Raw genomic sequence first — 22220 nt, 5'->3', positions numbered from 1 at the left:
TTATAGAACTCTATACTGAAAATGATTTTGTATCATAGATCTAAAGGTACTTTTCCATTGTCTTTTAAATACCAGAACTGCTGTTAACAAATCAAGTACTGACCAGGTATGTTGGCTCATGCCTGTAATCCCAGAACTTTGGGAGGCTCAGGCTGGAGCATTACTTGAGCCTAGGGGTTTGAGACAAGCCTGGGCAACATAGCAGGATTCCATCTCTACAAAATATAAAAAAATTAGATGGGCAAGTTGGCATGCACCTATAGTACCAGCTACACCAGAGGCTGAAGAGAGAAGATCATTTAAGTCCCAGAGATCAAGGCTTCAGTGAGCCATGACTGGGACACTGCACTCAGCCTGGATGACAGAGTGAGACCCTGTCTCAAAAAAGAGAAAAAAAGAAATCAAATGCTACTCGAAATTCTCATCTTTGACATGTGGAATAATCTTTACATTGTTATGTGTTGTTTTGTTTACTCTACTTTGAAGTTTTTAGAATCTTCTTATCTCTACAATTCTGATATTTTAAAATAGTGAGCTGTGAAATGATTTCTTTTTACCCATTTTGTTGGTACTCTCCTCGGCTATTTCAACTGACATTCAGATCCTTCATTACAAGGAACCATGGTAATCATTCCTTTCCTCTGTTTTATTTTTCTGGAACTTCTATTCATCAAATACCTCCTGGATTGATTACCTAATTTTCTTGCATTTCCAGTTTTCTATAACGTTCTCTTTCAACCCATCTATTAACTTTTTACTATTATATTTTTAATTTCCAATAATGTTTTTATAGCATTCGTTTCATCATTCCCAGATGTAAAATCTTATTTATTACAAAATGTTCCTCCGCTCTCTCTGTCTCTTTCAGTATCTGTTTCCTTATGTTAAGCAGCTCCCCAGCCACCTGATGAGCCTTGGATTTCTATTCAATCAAATAATGAGGCACTAAAAAGTAGTCAGATTCTTTTTGTATAAGTCAGGGCAGGGTCTGTTGAGTGAATAGCTCACTGAATAATTGAGTGTGGACTCAGCTCTTTCCTGGGAGATCCTCAGATGTAAAATCATGTTAACTTTATCACTGAGATGATTTGTTTCCCTATAGAGGAATTCTTCAATCCCCTTTTTGGGGATAGATGGTGGGGCAGAGAGGTTGGGGGCAAGAAAAGTTATAGCATATAGCTATAAATTATAAAGTTGGTTATTGTTGTTACATATGAAACATTTAAATCCTTGACTGGAAAATAGTAAGTCTTCAGTAATTATTTGATGTCATTATAATATGTGAAATGGGATGAATAATAGTATCTAACTCAGAGGAGTTTTGATTCAAAGAGTTAATTCACAGAAATCACTTACTTATGTGTGCCTAGAATTATAATAATTGCTAATACATGTGGAGTGCTTGTCATGTGCTAATACATTTCTAAGAGACTTACATGAATTAAATCATTGAATTCTCACAGCTTCTCCATGAGTTAGAAACAGTTATTAATAATCCTACAAGAGGCCAGGCTCAGTGGCTCATGCCTGTGATCCCAGCACTTTGGGAGGCCTAGGTGGGCAGATCACGAGATCAGGAGACAGAGACCATCCGCTACTAAAAATACAAAAAATTAGCTGGACCCAATGGCTCCTGCCTGTAATTCCAGCTACTTGGGAGGCTGAGGCCAGAGAATCACTTGTACCCAGGAGGCGGAGGGTGCAGTGAGCCGAGATTGCGCCACTGCACTTCAGCCTTGTGACAGTCATCATCATCATCGTCATCTTATACGATAGGTGGTATTATTCACTTATTTCACAGAGATGCAAATTTAACTTGCTCAAGGTAACATATCTGTAACCTGGGATTTCAACTTGGGTGCTCTGCTTCATAGCCTCCCTAAGGTGTCATAGATGCAAGCATTTTAAAGAATAAACAAAAGGTTTAGATAGAAATGGGTATGTTAGGACTCAGGATTATGAGTTAGAAGACAATTAGAACTGAAGAAGGCAATTGATTTATAGGTGTTATCGACCGTAGACTTTGCAAAATTCCTTCAGAACCTTATTCCAACCTTTATCCCTATCCTGTGACTGTGCAGGCTCTTGTACTGTAGACAAAACACAGATTTGTTTACCATCCTACAGTCCAAAGAAAGAGCATCTTTTCCTCTTCATGTTTCACCTATATAGCTGTCATCTCTTTTTCTTCTCTCTTTCATCTGTTTCAACAGACTCTAAATCTGCCTCTTCATTTTTGAGCTCACCCTTAATCCCATTGCCATCTGACTTCAGTCCTCACTCTTTTTTTCAAAACTGCTATTATTAAAGGCACTCATACTACCAAATTCGATAGAGATTTTTCCTTTTCTAAGTAGTATACTCTGCTGCTTTTGCCATGACAAAAGGCTTCCTCTGCCTCCAATTATCCCGGTACCTCTCTGTTCTTTATTTCTTTTCTTCTCTGTCTCCTTTGTGTATTCTTTACAATCCAGCGATCTTTAGAAGCTGGTATTGCATCACCATCCACCACCAATCTAACTTTGCCGCATCTTTGGATGACGGAATCTGCTCTTCTAGCATTGACCATTACTTTATGATAATAATTTTCCAGAATACGTCGTTGACCCTGATTTCTCTCCTCCCAGCTTAAATCTTGCAAATCCAAATGTCTGCTGAATTCATATTTATTTTTTTAAAGCCCTGAGAAAACATAAACTTACTGCCAAACTATATTCTTCAGCTTCCTTTTTGGCATCACCCTTTGCCCAGTCATCCAAGCCTGAAACAGGGAAGTCACTGTGCACTCGTATTTTTTTCTGACCTCTTCACATCAATCTAACAGCAAGTCCTACTGGCTTATTGCCCAATATGTCTACTTCACTCTGTTTCTAGTACCTGAGCCACAATTCAGGGCTTTATTATCACCCATTTCATTTTGAGAGCAAAATGATAACTACTTTTTAAATTCCTAGGACAGAATACACATAATACATGTTTAATAAACTTCTGTTCATTAAAAGGAAGGTTAATAAATAAAAAGACGAAAGAAGGTAGACATTACAGAGACAGTGGGAACCAACTGAGCCTTTCCTTTATCTACAATGAGTGGCTTATCATATGACCAGACTCAAAACTTCACATTTTCTATTCTTGTTCTCCAAACAAATGGCATTTTGCACCCCTGAGATGTTCATACTGCCATTTCCAAGTCTCCTAGCTCAAGATTGTTAAAATAAATAAAACCTATATTTTGAAATATACTCTAAAGATTGCAATATAACTGCTGATACAATTGGGACATTTCATGTTGGCCTAGTTTTCATTCATTGTATTTTTAGTCTGTCTGTTCTCTGCAACTAGACTAGATAATACAATTTCACAAAGAATCTAACACATTTTTCTAAAACTACATAATTTTTTTCTTTCAGGATTGGAGACACAAAATCAGAAATTAAGATTCTAAGCATAGGTGGAGGTGCAGGTATGAATAATATATTTTTAAAGTTTGTGTTTCACTTCAAACATCATGCTGTGTGATGGCAATATTGTTCATTTTTTTAGGAAAGCTCTTTTTTTTTTTTTTGCTTTTGGAAGAGAGCAGCTTATTAAAACTAGAAATATTACTTCAACTAAGTTAATGCCCTCATAGGTTTAGAAGGGTTAGGACATTCACCTTCATTACTATCTCTATTGCGAATAAAGGATGTGACTTATTCTTTTGATAAATGAAAAATCAAATAGGATAACTTTAAGGATAACTCTTATTCAAAATGACTTAAATATTCACAGAAAATGAAAATCCCATAAGAAGTTTCTTAAGCTTGTGTCACTTTAAAGCCTTGTTCATGGGTTGGTTACTGGTTTCAACTTGTTTTTGGTCCATGTGAAATTAGAAATGTGCACTGGAGTATAAACTGTTGCCCAGCTTTTTTCATTGAGAGATTCTCACCATGGGGAAAAAATATGCTCAATGACATAGTTAATTTACATTCCTGAGGCCCCATTCTTTGAGTGGCACTGGCCTAAACTGTTCCCTTCATCTTACTCAGTTCCAAAGCTGAAGCTTAGAATTACCTCTAGCATTCAGAACACTCCTAAGCACCCTTTCATAGGGTGCTTAGTTACCTTTGTCTTGTTATGAGCCACACAATTCAACTCATTCACTAGAATACTTAAGAGATCCAAGGGATTACCACTTGGCATTAAGTTACAAGTGACAATAGTGTCCACTCGATACCAAGTTGTAGCTATTACTGAACTATCACTCAGACAAAAGAAAGATTAATAAAACACCCTTTTATAATCTCATTACTTTTAGATCCAGCACTTTTATTCTAGGGGAAAATTGAAAGTCTGGAAAAGTAGATGGGCACAGGTAACTCTGCCTCCAATGAACTGTATCATCTTGGTTGAAGCATCAGTAAAATGGAAACAATGAATTTTATCTCATAAGGTTGTAGTGAGAGTGATATAGGTAACATTTTCAAAGTGCTTAGGACATTCTTATTGCTCCTGGAGGATGAAGGCTATTCCCTTCTGCAAAAGTGAAATAGAAAGTTTCATCTCAAGACTTTTCCTTGTATCAACTCCTGAACAGTGTTTGCTTTATTTTTAAGTGGCTAGTCATCTGGAAGTTTGGGTTAATGCATTAATATACAAACTATGTAGACATATTATTTATATATTTATCTTTAGTTATGTTCTTTTGTCTGAGTGATAATTCAGTAATGGATAAACTTGGTATCAAGTGGACACTATTGTTTTATGTAACTTAATGCAAAGTGGTAATCCCTTGAATCTCTTAAGTGTAAGTGTTCTAGTGCCCCATGAATGAATTGAGTTGTGGCTCATATTAACACAAAGTTAACTAAGAGCCCTCTAATGAAATGAGATCACTGAGTTTTTTTGTTTTGTTTTGTTTTGATTTGAGACAGTCTTGCTCTGTCACCCAGGCTAGAGTGCAGTGGAACAATCTTGGCTCACTGCAACCTCTGCCTGAGTTCAAGCAATTCTCCCTGCCTCAGCCTCCTGAGTAGCTGCCATTACAGGTGCCCGCCACTACGCCTGGCTAATTTTGGTATTTTTTGGTAGAGACGAGGTTTCACCATGTTGGCCAGGCTGATCTCAAACTCCTGACCTCAGGTGATTAGGCCGCCCAAAGTGCTGGGATTACAGGCACAAACCACCACGTCCGGCCAAGATCAATGATTTTTAACGTCATTATTTGTTCATTTTTCAATAAATACACTGTCATATAGTGTAGTAAGAACTAATCCTTAAAATCATTTTACTTTATTATCATATTTCACAAAGAAAATAGAAACTAACAAAGACAGATAATGAAGGGGATTATCATGAACAATATCATAGAGAGTGTTTAAGCTAAAATACTGTATTATTGCTTATGGACACTTTAAGTCCCCCAAATTATAATAGTGATGAATTGCCCAAAGAACATCTTATTAATTCATTTAACCAAGACAGTTATTTCCTGTGTGTTTTGCATATGAGTTTCAGGCAACCAATGGGCAATGAGACTATCATTTGATAGTGTCACTTGAGCTTGGACAAGAATAGAAGCCCTACAAGAAAAAGTAATTAAAAACAATCTCTATCATGGCCAAGTTAATTGACCTTTTAATGTAAAGTTAATTGAATTTCTAATGCAAATTTATCCAGATGCTTATAAGCTATCTAGAGAAAAGAACATTTGGCTTGCACAGTGATTCCTTACATAAAGGTGCACATAGAAGCTAATACAGAGAACTTAACAAAATAAAGGGAGCAACTCTTGGAGTTCTTCTGACAGAACCCTAACATCATAGTAATAACAAGCTCTGCCTTGGGGAGAAAGAGAGTGCCCTTTAAGGTCACTTTCCATAAGAACTCAATCAGAAATGTAAGGAAAAACTCTAAGAAAAATTCAAGCTATAGATACTGAGCTTTCACTACCCAAGTAAGTTATATGAAATCAAAAGCAATGCATTTAAAATCCCTAGGTCTAGGTGTCCATTGATTGAAAGAGCAGTGTTTTGAGGGGAGAGGACATGCTACTTCAGTTAGTTTGAGTGCTTATGTCTCAACTGGGAGATGGTTATCTAATCACCTATTATGGCCTGACTGCAAGCATTATGCAGAGCAATACATTACTCTACAGCAAGAAACTTTCTATTCTTATTTTAGAGAAATGGTGTCCCCACATATTCCATAATCTACAGGGTGCCTGAGAGTTTTATACCATCCCATGGCTTGAGTATCCTTCCAAATCAGTCATTAACTCCAGTCCCTAGCAAATGAGGCCATAGATCTTGTTCAGTCCCTTGTTCTCAGCTCCTGTAATGCATCAGCTCCTGTAATAGGGTCCTATTTCTGTCTTAGTTTACGGGTTTTACTACCTCGACTTTCTTTTCTTGGTTGCATATGCAGATACAAGCATGGCTTTGATGCGAATGTTCTCTCAGCCTTCATAATGGTGCTACTGCTTCTCCCACCATGCTTCAAAAACATACGAAAGCAAACCAGCTAAAACCCTCCCTAGATGAAACTGCTACTTTTATACCACTTAATTCTCATGTTTTTTGGGGAGTGGGAGTTATATGATTTTTTTTTCCCCAGAAACATAAGCAGGGAGGGGGGTGCAGATAGGTCCTATCGATTAACCTCTCCTCTTGAATCTGGTGTTTGTGTGGAAAGAGTTTTCATAGTTTAAGAAAGAATGTAAGGTTTTTGCAAAAGGTGCTTGGCACTTCAGTTGAGAAGCCAAGCAATTATTAGGGGTCTGAGCAATTCAAAAGAAAGGAAACAAATGGCAAATTCTTTAAGTCATCTACCATATCAATAGACTATAACTGGTAAATAACATTGTTATCCATAGATTATACATTCTAATATTTGGAAAATGAAATAAATATTATGTGAATCCAATAGGAAGAAAGAGGAAAACAAACCATGAACAGAAAAACAGACTACATAGCTTTTACAGAGACCAAACTGGGAAGTATAAAGTTATGCATGTATGTTTATGTATATGAGTTTGTGTGCTTTAATGAGGCACAATGAATGGCCAGAATTACTTTATTCAGGGTCTTGAAGTATTCATGTTGTTAATTTCTGCAACTGTGTTTAGGTTTTGAGAGTAATGCATACATTCCGAATCTCATAGAATATGCTTTTGGGTCCATCAGCATTAATGAAATGAAACTTCCTTAAATGAAACCACTTGACGGGGCTTCATTATTCTTCAACTTCTAACAAGTGTTGTCTTCATGCTAGATGGTACATGGGAAAAAAGAAACCCATATTCTTTTTGGTAAGAGAGAATTCTATTAATTTACAGTGCATATATTTATACCTAAAAAAAGTGTTCTGGAAAGCAGTCATGGGCAATGTGTTCTCTCTGCTCTGGGCTCTGCTTACAGGATAATCATTTTATCTGCCCTGCTGTTTGGTTCTTATGTTCAAATGCCAGAAAGTTTTTTAAGAGTTAGACAGAACTATAACTCAAATAATCACATTTAATCCAGTTCCTACTTCTATTTTCATTAACCTTTGTATACTAACTCAACCATGATACCATTGCTATAACAATAATTGCATATGTTTATAGATAATTTTTTAATTCACTCAAGCAAATCACATATGAAATACAGGTGTTATCAACCCTCATAATATTTTTTGTAATAGTTTTTCTGACATATGTTGAGAGCAGTTTGATGGTTCTTTTGTTCTGCAACATATAGATGCCAGCATTTCTAGAGAGATTAAAAACTAGAAGAAAATTTAGAGACCATCAACACTATCACTTCACAAACAGGAAACCTGGGGACCATCATGGCAGAACAAAACCTAGGTCTCCTTAGCAGTCCAACAAATTGTACTAAACAGATTTAATAGTTAATTCTTAACATGGTAAAGGAGAAAGTGTCTGGGACAGCTCTTAAGGAATTTAGAGGTTTATTTCGCCAAGGTTTAGGATGCAACTGAGAAAAAGAGATACAGGTTGTAGTAGCATCTGTGATCTGTGCTTGTTCCAAAGAGGTGTTTGAGGACTTCAATATTTTAAGAGGGAAGAGCAGCAGGAGGAGAAGGAGGAAAAAAAAATAAGCAGGGTAGGTAGTAAGGTAAGTGGTCACTTTCTTGTGAGGCTTTGATTAGCACTTACTGATTCCACATCTATATATAAAAGGAGGGGGGCCCCTTGGAGAATGGTCTTCTATCATTGCACCTATCTGTTTAGGTACAAAAGGGAAGGCAGTTTTTGCATGACCCAGTTCTCGATTGTAACTTTTCCTTTTAACATAGTGAGTTTGAGGTCAAGATTTTATTTTCCTTTCACAGGAGAGATTAGGTACTTAGCAATGACAGGCTATTTTAAAATCTAACCTTAACATATTGCTAATCTTGTCTCCTTTCATAAATTACATGTTAAGGTAACATAGAAGCCTAATACATTAAGCTGATTGGACAGTAGTAGAATGAATATAATTCAAGTAGGAACCAGATGATCCAGTGTGTCAGGTTTAGAAACTAGGAGGTGGCAGGAAGCAAATGTTAATGTTTACCAGTGATCCATAGTAAGCCAACAACACAGATCAACAGATTTAAAATGCTTGAAAAAATACAGAGAATTGAGTTTTTTTTGTTTTTGTTTTTGTTTTTTTTTTGCCGGGAGAAAAGAATTTGGCTGTGCTTATTGCCATTTTCATATATTTTCTGATGGGCAAAAAATAGAATACTTGCCTTCAAAGGCCAGTGGTTGAAAGCTTCAGAAAGTGATTTCTTGGCTCAGTATAAAAGCATGTTAATGATCAAACCTGTCCATAAGTAGGAAGTAACTTTCATTCCGTGGCAGATAAGGAGTTATCTGTTGTTCTAGTCATATCAGCATAGGTTGGAAACATACTTTTCAGATATGTTATGGAAGGGACTCAGGCACTGATTTCTTGTGTCTTTGGGCCATTAAACATGCATTTAATATTGAAATCTTGTTTATAAATCACCTTCTAGAAAGGTGGTAGGAATTCTTTTCAGAGTGGTGTGGCTATTACCATGTTTATTGTATTGAGAAAGTGAAATTCTAATGGGGTTTCTAGACCCGCAGGTAATTTTTGGAATGGATTTTAATTGCTTATAACTAATGAGTAAAAACTAGTGTACTTACATGCAGCATAATAGCAGTTACTCCTTTATCAGAAGGATATAGATTATACACTAATCTACAGGATTTAGAACTACTTTAGATAAACACAGTTATTGTTTGGGGCATCATTTTATTAAAGGCATTTATAAATATGTGATTAAAACATAATCCATTCTTTGAACATAACTTTACCAAAATAGTTTACCCCATTATATTGCGTTGTATTTAAATCTTTCAGTGAACATAGAGGTATCATTAAAGACAGATACATTACAGATTTGAGAGAATGGAACATAGTGTTAGAACACTGGAGTCATTGTCACTAAAAGCAGAGCAAACAGGATTGTTTTGGCTAATTCAATAAGGTTTGAAACAGCAAAATAAGGAATAATAAACAGAGTGAAGACAAAGCTATCATTGTAAATTAAATGACTATGTACTTAAAAAAGCAAATAAACTTAGTTAAGCCTTAGAATTAATAACAACTCAGCAATGGATTTGTACAGGTAAAATTAATAAAAGGCAATGTTGTAGGTCCTCATTCTGTTTTGTTGTTGTTAACGTTAGAGTGTTTTCCATTCCCAGTTTGATTATTTGCAATCTATATAAAAGTCTGTGGCATGTGTTTATCTGTAACTTTGCTAAAGGACAAATTTGTATCTTGCCAGTTTTTGTGCCATTTTTTTGGTCTGTCGTCTCTTTAATTAGTCAATAAGTTTCCTCTGGACAGTCACACTGAATACAATTTTGCAATTTAATAGACACCATCATGCAACTCTGGTGTAGGCAACCTGTTGTTATCTTCATTTTATAGATGGTGAACCTAGTAATATATGACTGAAAGGGACTGAGGGATGACAGGGATTGAGATAAATTGCCTGAGTCTCCTTCTGCTGAATCTCTATTAATAACGATCTGAGAAAAATAACAAAAAAAATTTTTTAATTAGCTATATTATTCAAAATATAAAAATGTACTTAAAGAAAAATTAAAATTTTTACTAAGATAATTCAAAAAGATTTAAAACGCCAATAACATGTAATACTGATGAGGTTACAGTGATATGAAAGCTTTCATGTGCCAAAGGTAAGGACATGAAATTAAAATTTCCCTGAAAGTAATTTGGCATTATATAGCAAGAACAGTTCTGATTTTCATCTCATACTCACTGGCCTGGCCCTGCTGTAGTTACAAATATTGAAATTCTTGTTAAACATCTACTCTTCTTCCATACGACCCTAGCCCCAGATATTGCTTCAGTGCTTTCACCTGGACATCCCACCTTGTCTCCCCACCCCCTGTCTCCAGGACTCCAGCAATTGGACTGGTCTTGCCTCACCAGGAGGGCTGCTAGGACTGTGCTACAGTTCCCCAGCCTGCATCCTTTCTGATCATCTGCCACTGTTGTACTTGAGCTTTTTGTTGTTGTTTATCACTGTTTTTAAAAATATCATCACAGATCAATAGTCTTATTCCAATCATTAATTCCCAGTACGGGAATTAACTTAAAAAGATTAAGATTTCTGCATCAAAATTTATGGTTCATTTTTAGTCTCCTCACAATAGCAAAGCATCTAAAACTACATATGAGACTGACTATAGTTAATTTTATATTTATGTGTGTATATTAACTGTACCATAGTTATATAGTACAGGGATTTATATGTGTATATGTTAACTATACTATATTATAGAATTCTATATAGTATTATATAATTCTATAGTATAAGCTATACTATATATTACATAATTATATAATGTATAGTATACTATGCTATAGTATAGTATAGTTTTAAGTATATACACTATGTATATACTTAATACTATATATTATATAATAGGTAATATGTTTATAACAGGTAATATTTTATATATTATTTAACATATAATTGGCAATACATTGTATAATATACTTATATAGTATACTATATAAGCATGCTATATTATATAATATAGTATATTGTATAATATATAGTATACTTTATATGTTATATAGTATAGTTAATATATATAGTATATATTTAATTATATATTATCCTATATAATATATAAAGTACAGTTTATGTATATATGAGACAAACTATATGTAAAATTATATTTTCTTATATAAACATATATCTGTGTATATTCACATATGTAAAGTATATATAAATACAAATATAAATGTATTTTACATAAATGCATACTTTTATTTTATTTGTATTATATTTGAAAGGTTAATAATTAAATGAATTATTTCACATGTTTATTTGTGAGAATGTGGTATAGCCACAACAAATAACACGTTAAAATAAGTGTTGATATTTTCATAGTTTAACTCTCAAGTGAGAAAGGCAAAATAATTTAGGTACATAATAATCTCATCTAGATAGACTAAGAAAAAATTTGATTTGATCAATGTAGAAAAATAAACGTTTAGGAAGAAATACAATAAAATGTTCACTTTTACTTTATTGAGCAGTGAGGTATTTCTTTTCTATTTTATACCTTTCTCTATGTCTCAAGTTTTCTGCAATATGAATTTTTAGCCAAAGAGAGAAAAAACAAAACTATAATTTTATATATGAGAGATGATGGTAAGGACTAGATCCCCTGGCCTCTCTTTTATCTCCTTCAGTTAAGTAGCTAAAGCCCAAAGCACTGCCCAAACACATGTGTTTTCCTGAAAGTTTTTCTTCAGAGGATTTTAATTCAACTGTAACAGTTTACACCTGTGCAATACTTAAAGCGCAATCCCAGCTATGCTGCAGATTAGCAGAGCTTTTCCTTGGAGCCCACAGATTCTCAGTAACTAGCACTGAGTACACTTTAGCTATGAGGACGGTGAGGATGATGCTGATCAAGAGAATGGTGGCTATCCTTTGTTTCTTGAGGTATTTGACATATCTTTTCTGAGTTTTCCATCAAATATCTGTACATATCCGTCTACAGCACCCTTTGAAGCATTTTCTCTAAGTTTGTTTTACAGAACCTTTTGGTTGCATGACTTTTCTTAGACTTCCTGTAGTTGCAAAGCACTTAGGCAGTAGGTTTCCTGGACCAAGGGCCAGAAGACACATGAAAACAAATGGTAACGCCCTTTGGACTAAATTTGTATTTATAATACCCTTCTTGAAACTCTGCAGTTATTTTAATATTTTATACTCATATTTTCATACAGACAGAACCACTTCAATACTGAGGTACTCGGGGGGTTGGAGGGAGCTAAAGAGAGAAAGAGAGAAGTAAAGAAAAAACAGGATCTTGTCAGGAATCCTCTATCTTTCACACTGCGATTTATAATCAGGTTGTTCTTACTCTGGCTGCAAACCCATAGCTGAAATTATTTTTCATCTCCAAGCACAGAGTTATATGAGCAATCGCTCTTCCTAGAAACAATTTTTTTTCTGCCTGATATTCTAGTAGAGTGAACAAAGATGATAATAATCTTAATGCAACATGTAATAGAATTAATTTTTCTTTACTGATAATATATATTTTGATATGAGAAATAAAGCAGGAATAGACTGAAGTCAAATGGCAGGAGATATGGCCACAGTCTTGAATCTCCTATTTTCTTGACCTGCAGATTTTCTCGTTCAGGGAAGCTCCAGGGTTCTCAAGTGGAATTCGTGTTTCATTTTGTGTAGGATCCCTCAGAAAGACAAGCCAGGCATGAAGATACATGATGAGCGCTCTTCTGAGTTGCCATTTGGAGCTGCCTGTTTGGAGCTGCCCGTTTAGAAAGGCAAATCTTCATTTCCCTCATTTCTAATTTCCTGCAGCCTCTTTAAGTGTCACCTTTTCCATGAAGTTTACTTGACCAGACAGTTAAAAATTGCAAAGCCTTCACACCGCAGCTTCCCCTCTTTCTTTGTTGCTTTGGTTTTCTCTGTGGGACTTCTTACCATTCATAAAAGTTAGGTGTTTTTGCCTGTTTTATTCATTGCTATGTCTCTAATAGTTAGAACCTGACATTTAGTAGGTGCTAAAAATATTTGTTGAATAAATGTATAATAGCTTCACTTTCTTGAGTAATTACTATATATCATAAACTGTGGTAAATTATCTCCATATAATACCTATAATCTTTATAATGCCTCTAACCCTGTAACATAAGCCATGTTAGACACATTTTGCACATATGCAATTTAAAGGACAGAGAGACCCACACATTTGCATAGGATAATTCTGGTGAATAAGAAATTTGAGTCGTTTTGTCTCTCTATAGGCTTATTATTATTATTATTATTATTACCCTTTTGAGACAGAGTCTTTCTCTGTCACCCAAGTTGGAGTGCAGTCGTGTGATCTAGGCTCACTGAAACCTCTGTCTTACAAGTTCAAGTGATTCTCGTGCCTCAGCCACCCAAGTAGCTGGGATTACAGGCTCACGCCACCATACCCAGATAATTTTTGTATTTTCAGTAGAGACTGAATTTCACCATGTTGTCCAGGCTGGTCTCAAACTCCTGGCCTCAAGTGATCCACCATCCGTGGCCTCCCAAAGTGCTGGGATTACAGGCATGAACCACCGCACCCGGCCTTTATTTTTTTCACAATTTTTTTCCATTTTTAATTAAATGTGTTTGGATTTTTCAAAATGCTACATTCCTCTGCTATCTTATTAAACGTATTCTTGAAGTTAAGAGAGTGGAGAATAGTTGTCTGGAAAATGAGACACTTCCTTTTCTTTGTTTTTGAACTTATAAGTTCCACATTCACATATCTCAATTATATGCCCTTCATTGAATGTAAGTATGATGCATTTAAAATATGGCTTGTGTGAAAGCAGGATACTATAACCACAAAAATATCTGACTTTAAAATTAAGTAAAATAGTCAACATAGCCCAGAATGGAGGCATGGAAATTAATTATATGGTTGTGGCAGATTTGAGGCACAGGGTGGTACCAAAAATTAAGATTTGCAGAGAAGGAGATTTTTAATAATTCAGTTTTCATTAACTTCCCAAGTCAAAAATTCAGCATATTCTGTTTGGTAGAAAATTACACAAGAGTGGGAAAAAGAATCAGCAAAAAACCAAAACAGAAAAAAATCCACAATTCAGCAGATTAAAAAACAAGTTTTCATTAAAGTAAAATTTATTAAATTTTGAAGAAATTTATAGCCAGCTAGCTTCCAAAAAATTTCTTATCAATATTTGTTAACAAAAATTGTTTTATTTCCCTTCATTTGCTATAATAACATAAACTGCCTAAGTACTATCTATTTTAGAAGCAGAATCATAGAGGGACTAAGTGTTATTGAAGTCTTACTATTTTTTAGGCACTTTACTAGCCACTTGACATATGTAATCACATTTTAATCTCATAGAAACTCTGTGGGGATTTCCTTTAAAAAGGAAGGAGCTAGCGTTCAGATATTTCGAGGCTCAGATGGTGTAAGACGCATTTTATCAAGTAGTGGACAGTGGAACTAATCTCCAAGCCCAGGTCGGATTTTTCCTGAAGTGTGTGATTTTTTCCTATGACCACAAAACTTCATTCATAAATATTGTGCAGAACCTGTGTAGTTGCTCATAATTACTATAGAGAAAGTTCTAGAGTCTAAAGTAGTCTAATGTATGTGACCCAAAATCAGGAAGAGAGCTAACAGTAGAATACACAAACTAGCTCAAGGGTTATATCTTCCACATCCTCCACAAAGTGTTTCCTGTTCTTCTCCCTGGGCTCAGCCTCCCCTGTCCTCACTACAGTCACTAACGCTGCCTTTGTATATTCACTATTTACTCTGAAGAATTCCACAATAATATTGTAATAATTTATGGCACTTAATGTTTCTTATTACCAATCTGTATATGTCTACTCTCCTATGGTTTATTTTGTATACAATATACATGTATTGCATACAATGTATATTGTAGGGAAGGAAAAAATTTCCTCCTCAACCCTCATGAATTCTTAGTTGGGATGTGCCTCTGTAACAAAAGATTAATAAGAGGTAAACAATCATGTTTATTAACGTGCAGCACTCATCTTATGGGATAAACCCCAAGGAAAAGTAACTCGAAGTAGTGGTTTGGAACTCTGGCTTATAGAGCACCTTTAACAATAAACAATACATTTGTGGGGAAATGACAGGACAAAGGAAAATGCATTTAGGCTTCCAAGGATGGGAAACTATGGGACGGTAAATATACGGGTGGAAAATATGAGTAAGATTTGTTTGCAGATTCCTCTGGTGTAAACTCTGGGCCAGTAAGAATCTAGAGTTGCCTCCAGTACAGGAGAATTTATATCCTGCCTTTAGGCAAAAAAGCAGGAGGATTGGGAAATCTTTCCCTCTATTTGCTGCTGCTTAATTGCCTTTAGCTCAAAAATAATTTTCTTGTCAAAGAGGCAGATGTCGAGGTGCCCTATTCTGGTTTCCCTCGATATAATACTCTTATGCACTGTCACTGAGTACCATACCCTGAAGATAACCTGTGTTGCTAAGTATTGGCCTGATCTATGGTTTCTGACTGTTACAGAATGCTGAGTGTTGTGCATCCACCACAGTTTTTCTGCCTTATGGCCTTCCATCCAACCCCTGTCTAGCCCCGGCAATGCTGTAGTGAATATGCTTCAATATCTCTTTATATACCTATGTAAGAATTTCTTTGGATTATGCATTTTTATTACATTCTAAATTCAGAACTTCTGAGTCATAGGTTATGCATATGTTTAATTTGAATAAATGTTACCAAAATAGTCTCCATAGTGGCTGCACCGATCTATATTCTCAGTGGCCTGGATGAAATTTCCTCTATCTGACTATCCCTGACATGACTTAGCATTCCTTAGCTTTCTGATGTTTTGCAAGTCCAACAATCATAAGATGATACTGTATTGCCATTTTAATTTTCAGCTCTTTGATTACTAATGAGTTTGAGCAATGTCAATGTGCCTATTAACTTTTTAAGAAATTATCTCTACAAGCCTTTGGCGAGCATTTCCTGGTATATAATGGATTCTTAGGAATGTATGATTGAAAGAAAGGCATTCATTGTAGCATGCGAAATTCCCAAACTAGTCTCAGGCTTTGATTTTTGGTATTTGTTGGTTATCTCGAAATCTGAAGAATAAGTAAATATTGGAATTAAGTTTTTGAGGTAATTAACTATACTTAGCAGTTTGCCTGATTTTACAGTTGAAGATTGTTTATAAGTTTGACATATGGAAATTAAACTTAACAAATTCATAAAAATAACACTTTTTAAAGGTCACCATATGATGTAAGGAGCAACTGTGAGTTGTATTTTCCCATTTTGTAGATAAGCAAATGAGCTCAGGAGAGATTTAAATACCCTAGAAAAGTATGCAGAATTCTGGCAGCAATATAAGGATAAATAAAAAAAGATTGGACAATCCATTTTCAATTTAGAGAACTGATAGTACAGTATATCTGAGTTCCACGCTGGGTGAAGCCCAGGAAGATAGCAAACTTTATGGAAAAGTCTTTCTGTCATCACGGGCAGCTACTACAGAGTAAAACTGTCATTTCTAATATTGTGTAGCCAAGCCTGAATGGGAAGGAAGGAGCAACAGAGGACACTACACACCAAGATGGCTAGGGCTGGCATGAGTTAATTATAATCATTATGTGATTAATAAAACATTTGATATACCAGCAATCACCTCATGAAGTTCTATTCTCTGTCTGTGAATAGTAGCAAACTAGGATTATAGTTTTATAATGACCGATCAGTTTAAGAAAGAAGAGACATGACATGTAAGACTCAACTTCTCACTATCTGCCTAAAATGTTCATGGGCAAAATTGGTGTGTGCAAAGGCAGTGCCACAGGAATAATTAAGAAAAACTAAAAAAGGATTAAGAATGCATAAAACCACTACAACTCCATCCCTTGACTGCCTTGGGATCTCAAATAGCAAAAATGTATGTCCATCGATGATGCAAGTAGAAGTTTATGTTCAATTTAAAGCCATGTTCTAAGAACAGGATTTCACACAATGTGCTAAAGAGTAGAGGGTTGGTAGAGCTTTTGTTAGGGATTTCCTTCCAGCCTATCTTCATATCCTACCTTTTAAATGTGCTTTTTAAAATGTCACGGCAGAGCACCTAGAAAACCTATTTTTCCAAGTTGTGACTTCCCTCTTTCCTACATACTTTTATTCTTCTAGTCATCCAAGTAACTATCTTACTAGTAGCAGTCTGTGAGTCTGTCTGTGCATTCATACATCCACCTAACCAGCGGTCTACCTACTTATCCACATTTTTAAGCAATAAAAATTTCATTTAATAGCCTCTTTTACTAGTGCACTCACCCAGAACAGAAAGTCTCCCATTCAGAAGAACAGTTCTTTGAGTCACCGGATAAAGTTCACATATAATCTAAAGTATAGTCACATCTTTAGTACACTAACATTTACTATAACACAACCATGACTTATAAAATCAAATACACATGATTTTATAAAGCCAAATGTAAGTCTCCAGTATGTGAGAGAACAACTCACATTATAAAGTGCCCCTTCTTTAAAGATATTTAAATAGATACTTATTGGTAAATTTGGTACAAGTGTTAGTGGTAAATATGGTAATTAGCCTAGAGAGGTTAAATGACTACAGTAAGCTAAAGATCAAATTGTTGCTAATGTGAGTTGCTTCATACTTATTAGTAAATTCCTTGGGATAATTATTTGCATATAAAGTAACAACAGAATAAATTCAGACCTGTAGTAATTAGTCAGGGTTCTCTAGAGAAACAGAACCAATAAGATTATATGTGTACATATATAATTATATATATATATACTTTTATATGTAAAGTAAAAAATTCTCTCACGTGATTGTAAAGGCTGACAAGTCCCAAGATCTGCAGTGGGTAGGCTGGAGACCCAGGAGAGTCCAACTACTACTAAGTTGTAGTCTCAAAGCCAGCAGGCTCGAAGGCTTGACACTCAACAAGAGCTGATATTTCAGTCTGAGTCTGAAGGCCAGAATTGACCAATTCCAGTTCAAGCTGTTCTCTTCTGGTCTTGGATTGATTGGATGAGGGAGGGTAGTCTGCTTTACTCAGTCTACCGATTCAAACATTAATCTAATCCAGAAACACACTCATAGACACACCCAGAACCATGTGGAACCTAATATCCGAGCACCCCATGACCCAGTGGGGATGACGAGTAAAAGTAACCATTGAAAGTTTTTCTAATTGGGAGATGAACACTTCGAAAATCATTAATTTGAATAAATTTTTGTAGATATATTTCAAATTATAGATTTTAAAAAGTTAAAATCATATAAATACATGTATCAAATTAAAATTAGGGGTTATCTAAAGGTGATAGAATCTAAAAAAGATAGAATTTTCACGTTTAGATAACCCCAGATTTTAATTTGGTGCATATCTTTATAAACATTATTTATTGAAATGAAGTGCTCTGTATCCCATTGATTTATGCTGATACATATTTGTATTTGTTCAACTTTGCTAAAATTAAATACATGGATCAACTGAGAAAATCAGTTACATCATCATCACAAGCACAGATTGAAAAATCATTAATTTACCTTGCTACTCACAAAAGGGGAGAAAAGAATAAAGAAAGAAAATATATATGCTATGTTTGAATCGAGGTTTAATTATCAAAATTACTTTGATGACAAATTATTTCTCTATTTATCACAGGAAATGCTGTAGACTTTGTTTCTTTGGAAAGAAACACTTAATGTCATTTCTTAATAGGGCTTTCCTTAACCCAGACAGCTGTTGATGTGTATGTATCTAAAGGCCTTATGAGGTCAGAAATAAGTAGTCCTCAACTGTCAGAGTTATGACCAAACAATGGTCATGAAGAGTCACATGTGGGAAGAGACTGACTATAAACTGAGCATGTATTGTCCTACTCCCCATAAATGCCATTTTCTGGATCTCAAAGTTAAGATTCCCAGAAAGTTTTGCAATGTACAATAAAAGTAGAATGTTGCCTTCCATATTTCTTTCACTTATCCCTGAATTTATTGTGACTTTCTGAATTATTTGAACTCATGTCTAGTTTACTTTCTGCCATTATTTTGGCACACTTGTTTGGCTTGTGTTCTTTCTGAAAGCATTTGTAGAGTAATTCATACATGTTACTAAAACATATTCATAACACCGTGTCTCCTTCTCAGAAGAATTCAGTTAGAAAGGACAAATGGCCACCTGCCTTTTATTTTTTCTTTGATCTCTTATACTGATGACTTATGGTTCTATAGGGTATAATAGCCCCTCATATGCTTGCAATGATTAATGATCAAACCAGCTCAGTCATTCAATCCAACATTTAAGAGTCCTTAATTCTTTTTAACAAACTTGTTGGAACCATGCCTTTGCTAATACATCATATAAATGAAGAAAAGGAACAATTTAGATCAGAAAAGATAAGTGTATTTTATCTGTGTTGGCAACTTGAGTCAATTGATGGGTAGTGTCTGGAGGATTCTCATGCTGCTTCTGGGCTCTATGGGAAAGACCAGTAAGACCACTGGTTATGAGTTTTAGATGTATAGGACTTAGCCAGTTGAAGTGAAGAAGTGAGGGAGAGCTTTTTAGGCAGAGGAGAAAGCATGGGAGAGGATGGTATATAAAGGAAAGAGGGTAGAATGCAAGCAATTCAGGACTCCCGGAGACAAACATTTCAGAATATAAAACTGTGAGAAATTAGAATAGGGACCCATGCCAGATATTTAGTGGAGCAGCTGACCTTGGTCCAATTTATAGTCACTAGAAAATTCTTAAGCAGAAAAGTGATGGGTTTGCTTAGCAAGATTTAAAATGGTTGTCATGGTAAGAGCTTTGAGGAAGACAAGACCAGAAGTAGGCTAACCTACATTATTGCAGAATTCCAAAAGATGAATAGTTTTGGCCTGAATAAATGCATTGCTAGTAGGGATAGAATAGAGAAAGTAAACTTCTTGATGACCAGGAAAAGAAGATAAAAAGAAAAGAAACTTTGAATGGTGATGGATAGCAAACAGCATCGGTGAATGTTTCAAGAAAAGATAATACTTAAAATTAAATGTTAAATGGTTAAACTGGACTATAATGTGATAAAGCTGAACTATTGACCGCCCATGTTTCTTTTTTTTTTTTTTTGTAAGGAAAAGGTTTATATAAATCTTTTTGTTGACTGGGTGTGGTCGTTCACACCTGTAATCCCAGCACTTTAGGAGGCTGAGTTGGGCAGATCACCTGAGGTCAATAGCTCAAGATCAGTTTGGCCAACATGGTGAAACTCCATCTCTACTAAAAATACAAAAATTAGCTGGACATGGTGACACATGTCTATAATCCCAGCTACTTTGGAGGCTGAGGCAGGAGAATCACTGGAACCTGAGAGGCAGAAGTTGCAGTGAGCCAAAATTGTGCCACTTTGTAGACTTTGTGCCAGCCTGAGCAACAGGCTGGGCAACAGAGCAAGACTCTGTCTCCAAAAAAAAAAAAATCTTTTTTGTACTCCAGCCTGGGCAACAGAGCAAGACTCTGTCTCCAAAAAAAAAAAAAAAAAAAAAAAAATCTTTTTTGTCATCATTGTTCTATTTTAAAGAAAGATTTTTTTTTAGAGCAGTTTTGGGTTTGCAGGTAAATTGATAGCAAGGTACAGAGATTTCCCATACAACCCCTGCTCTCACACATGCATGGTCTCCCCATTATATATATTCCCTACCAGAATTACAATTTGCTACAATTGATAAATATACATTGATACATCAGAATTACTAGAAGCTCATAGTTTACTTTAGGGTTTACTTTTGTTGTTATGTTCTATGGGTTTAAACAAATGTATAATGACATCTATTCACCATTGTAGTATTACACAGTGTAGTTTCACCAGCCACAAAATCATCTATGCTCCAACCCTTCACCTCCACCCCTCAGTCCCTGGCAACCACTGATCTTTTCATTGTATCCATGATTTTGTCTTTTCCAGAATGTCATCTAGTTGGAATCATACAGCATGTAGCCTTTTCAGACTCCCTTCACTTAGTAATATGAATTTAAATTTCTTCCATATCTTTTCATGGCTTAGTAACTCATTTCTTTCTAGCACTGAATGATTGTCTATTGGCTGCATGTACCACAGGTTTTTTGTTGTCGTTGTTGTTTATTCTTGTACTTATCAGTTTATATGCTGAAGGACACATCTTGGTTACTTCTAAGCTTTGGCACTTGTGGGTAAAGCTAATAAACACCCATGTGCAGACTTTTTTGTGACTATAAGTTTTCAACTCCTTTGGGTAGAAACCAAGGAGCTTGATTACTCAATCATATGGTAAGATTATGCATAGTTTTTAAAGAAACTGCCAAACTGTACTCCAAAGTGGCCCAAATTCAGCCTTCCTACCAGCAGTGAATGAGAGTTCTTGTTGCTCCACATCTTTGCCAGCATTTGTTGTCATTAGTATTCTGGGTTTTGGCCCTTCCAGGTGTGTGGTGGTGTTTTGTTAATGTTTTAATTTGGATTTCATTGATGGTATATGATATGAAACATCTTTTCATATATTTATTTGTCATCTGTATGTCTTCTTTGGTGAGGTGTTTAGATCTTTGGCCCAATTGCTAATTGGGTTAGTTGTTTTCTTATTGTTGAGTTTTAAGAGTTCTTTGTATAATCTGGATAATAGTTATTTGTCAGATATGTTCTTTTCCATCATTTTCTTTTCAGGCTGTCATCTCATTCTCTTGATATTGTCTTTTGTGTAGCAGAAGCTTTGAATATTAATAAATTTAAGCATATGAATTATTTCATAGATTATGCCTTTGGTTTCTATTTGAAAAGTCATCGCCATTCCCAAGGTAATCTAGGTATTCCTCTATGTTATATTTTAGTAATTTTCTAGTTTCCTGATTTACACATAGTTCTATGATTGAGTTAATTTTTGTGAAGGACGTAAGGTTCGTGTTTAAATTTATTTTTTTCCAGGTGGGTATCCAATTGTTCCAGAACTATTTGTTGAAAAGACTATCTTTGCTCCATTGTATTGCCTTTGCTCCTTTGTCAAAGATCAGTTGACTATATCTATGTAGGTTTATTTCTGGTCCCTGTATTTTTTTCCACTGATCTATTTATCTATTCTTTTGCCAATATTAGGCTAGTTTGATTAATATA

At 35.2% G+C, this 22220-nt stretch overlaps 1 protein-coding gene across 2 annotated transcripts in view; it reads left to right on the top strand.

The window, feature by feature from the left end:
* The window catches only part of HNMT (histamine N-methyltransferase), a 46886-nt gene that overhangs the window by 2873 nt on the left and 21793 nt on the right, over positions 1–22220 (top strand). For both annotated transcript variants that reach the window (XM_002749473.7, XM_035305015.3), the window contains exon 3: positions 3411–3463. In XM_002749473.7, coding sequence (XP_002749519.1) covers positions 3411–3463 — 53 coding nt within the window. The remainder of the gene's footprint in view (positions 1–3410; positions 3464–22220) is intronic.

The sequence above is a fragment of the Callithrix jacchus genome, chromosome 6, assembly GCF_049354715.1.
Source record: "Callithrix jacchus isolate 240 chromosome 6, calJac240_pri, whole genome shotgun sequence".
Lineage (NCBI taxonomy): Eukaryota > Metazoa > Chordata > Mammalia > Primates > Cebidae > Callithrix > Callithrix jacchus.
Note: the sequence above shows the minus strand (reverse complement) of the source record. Positions and strands in the feature narration are given on the sequence as shown.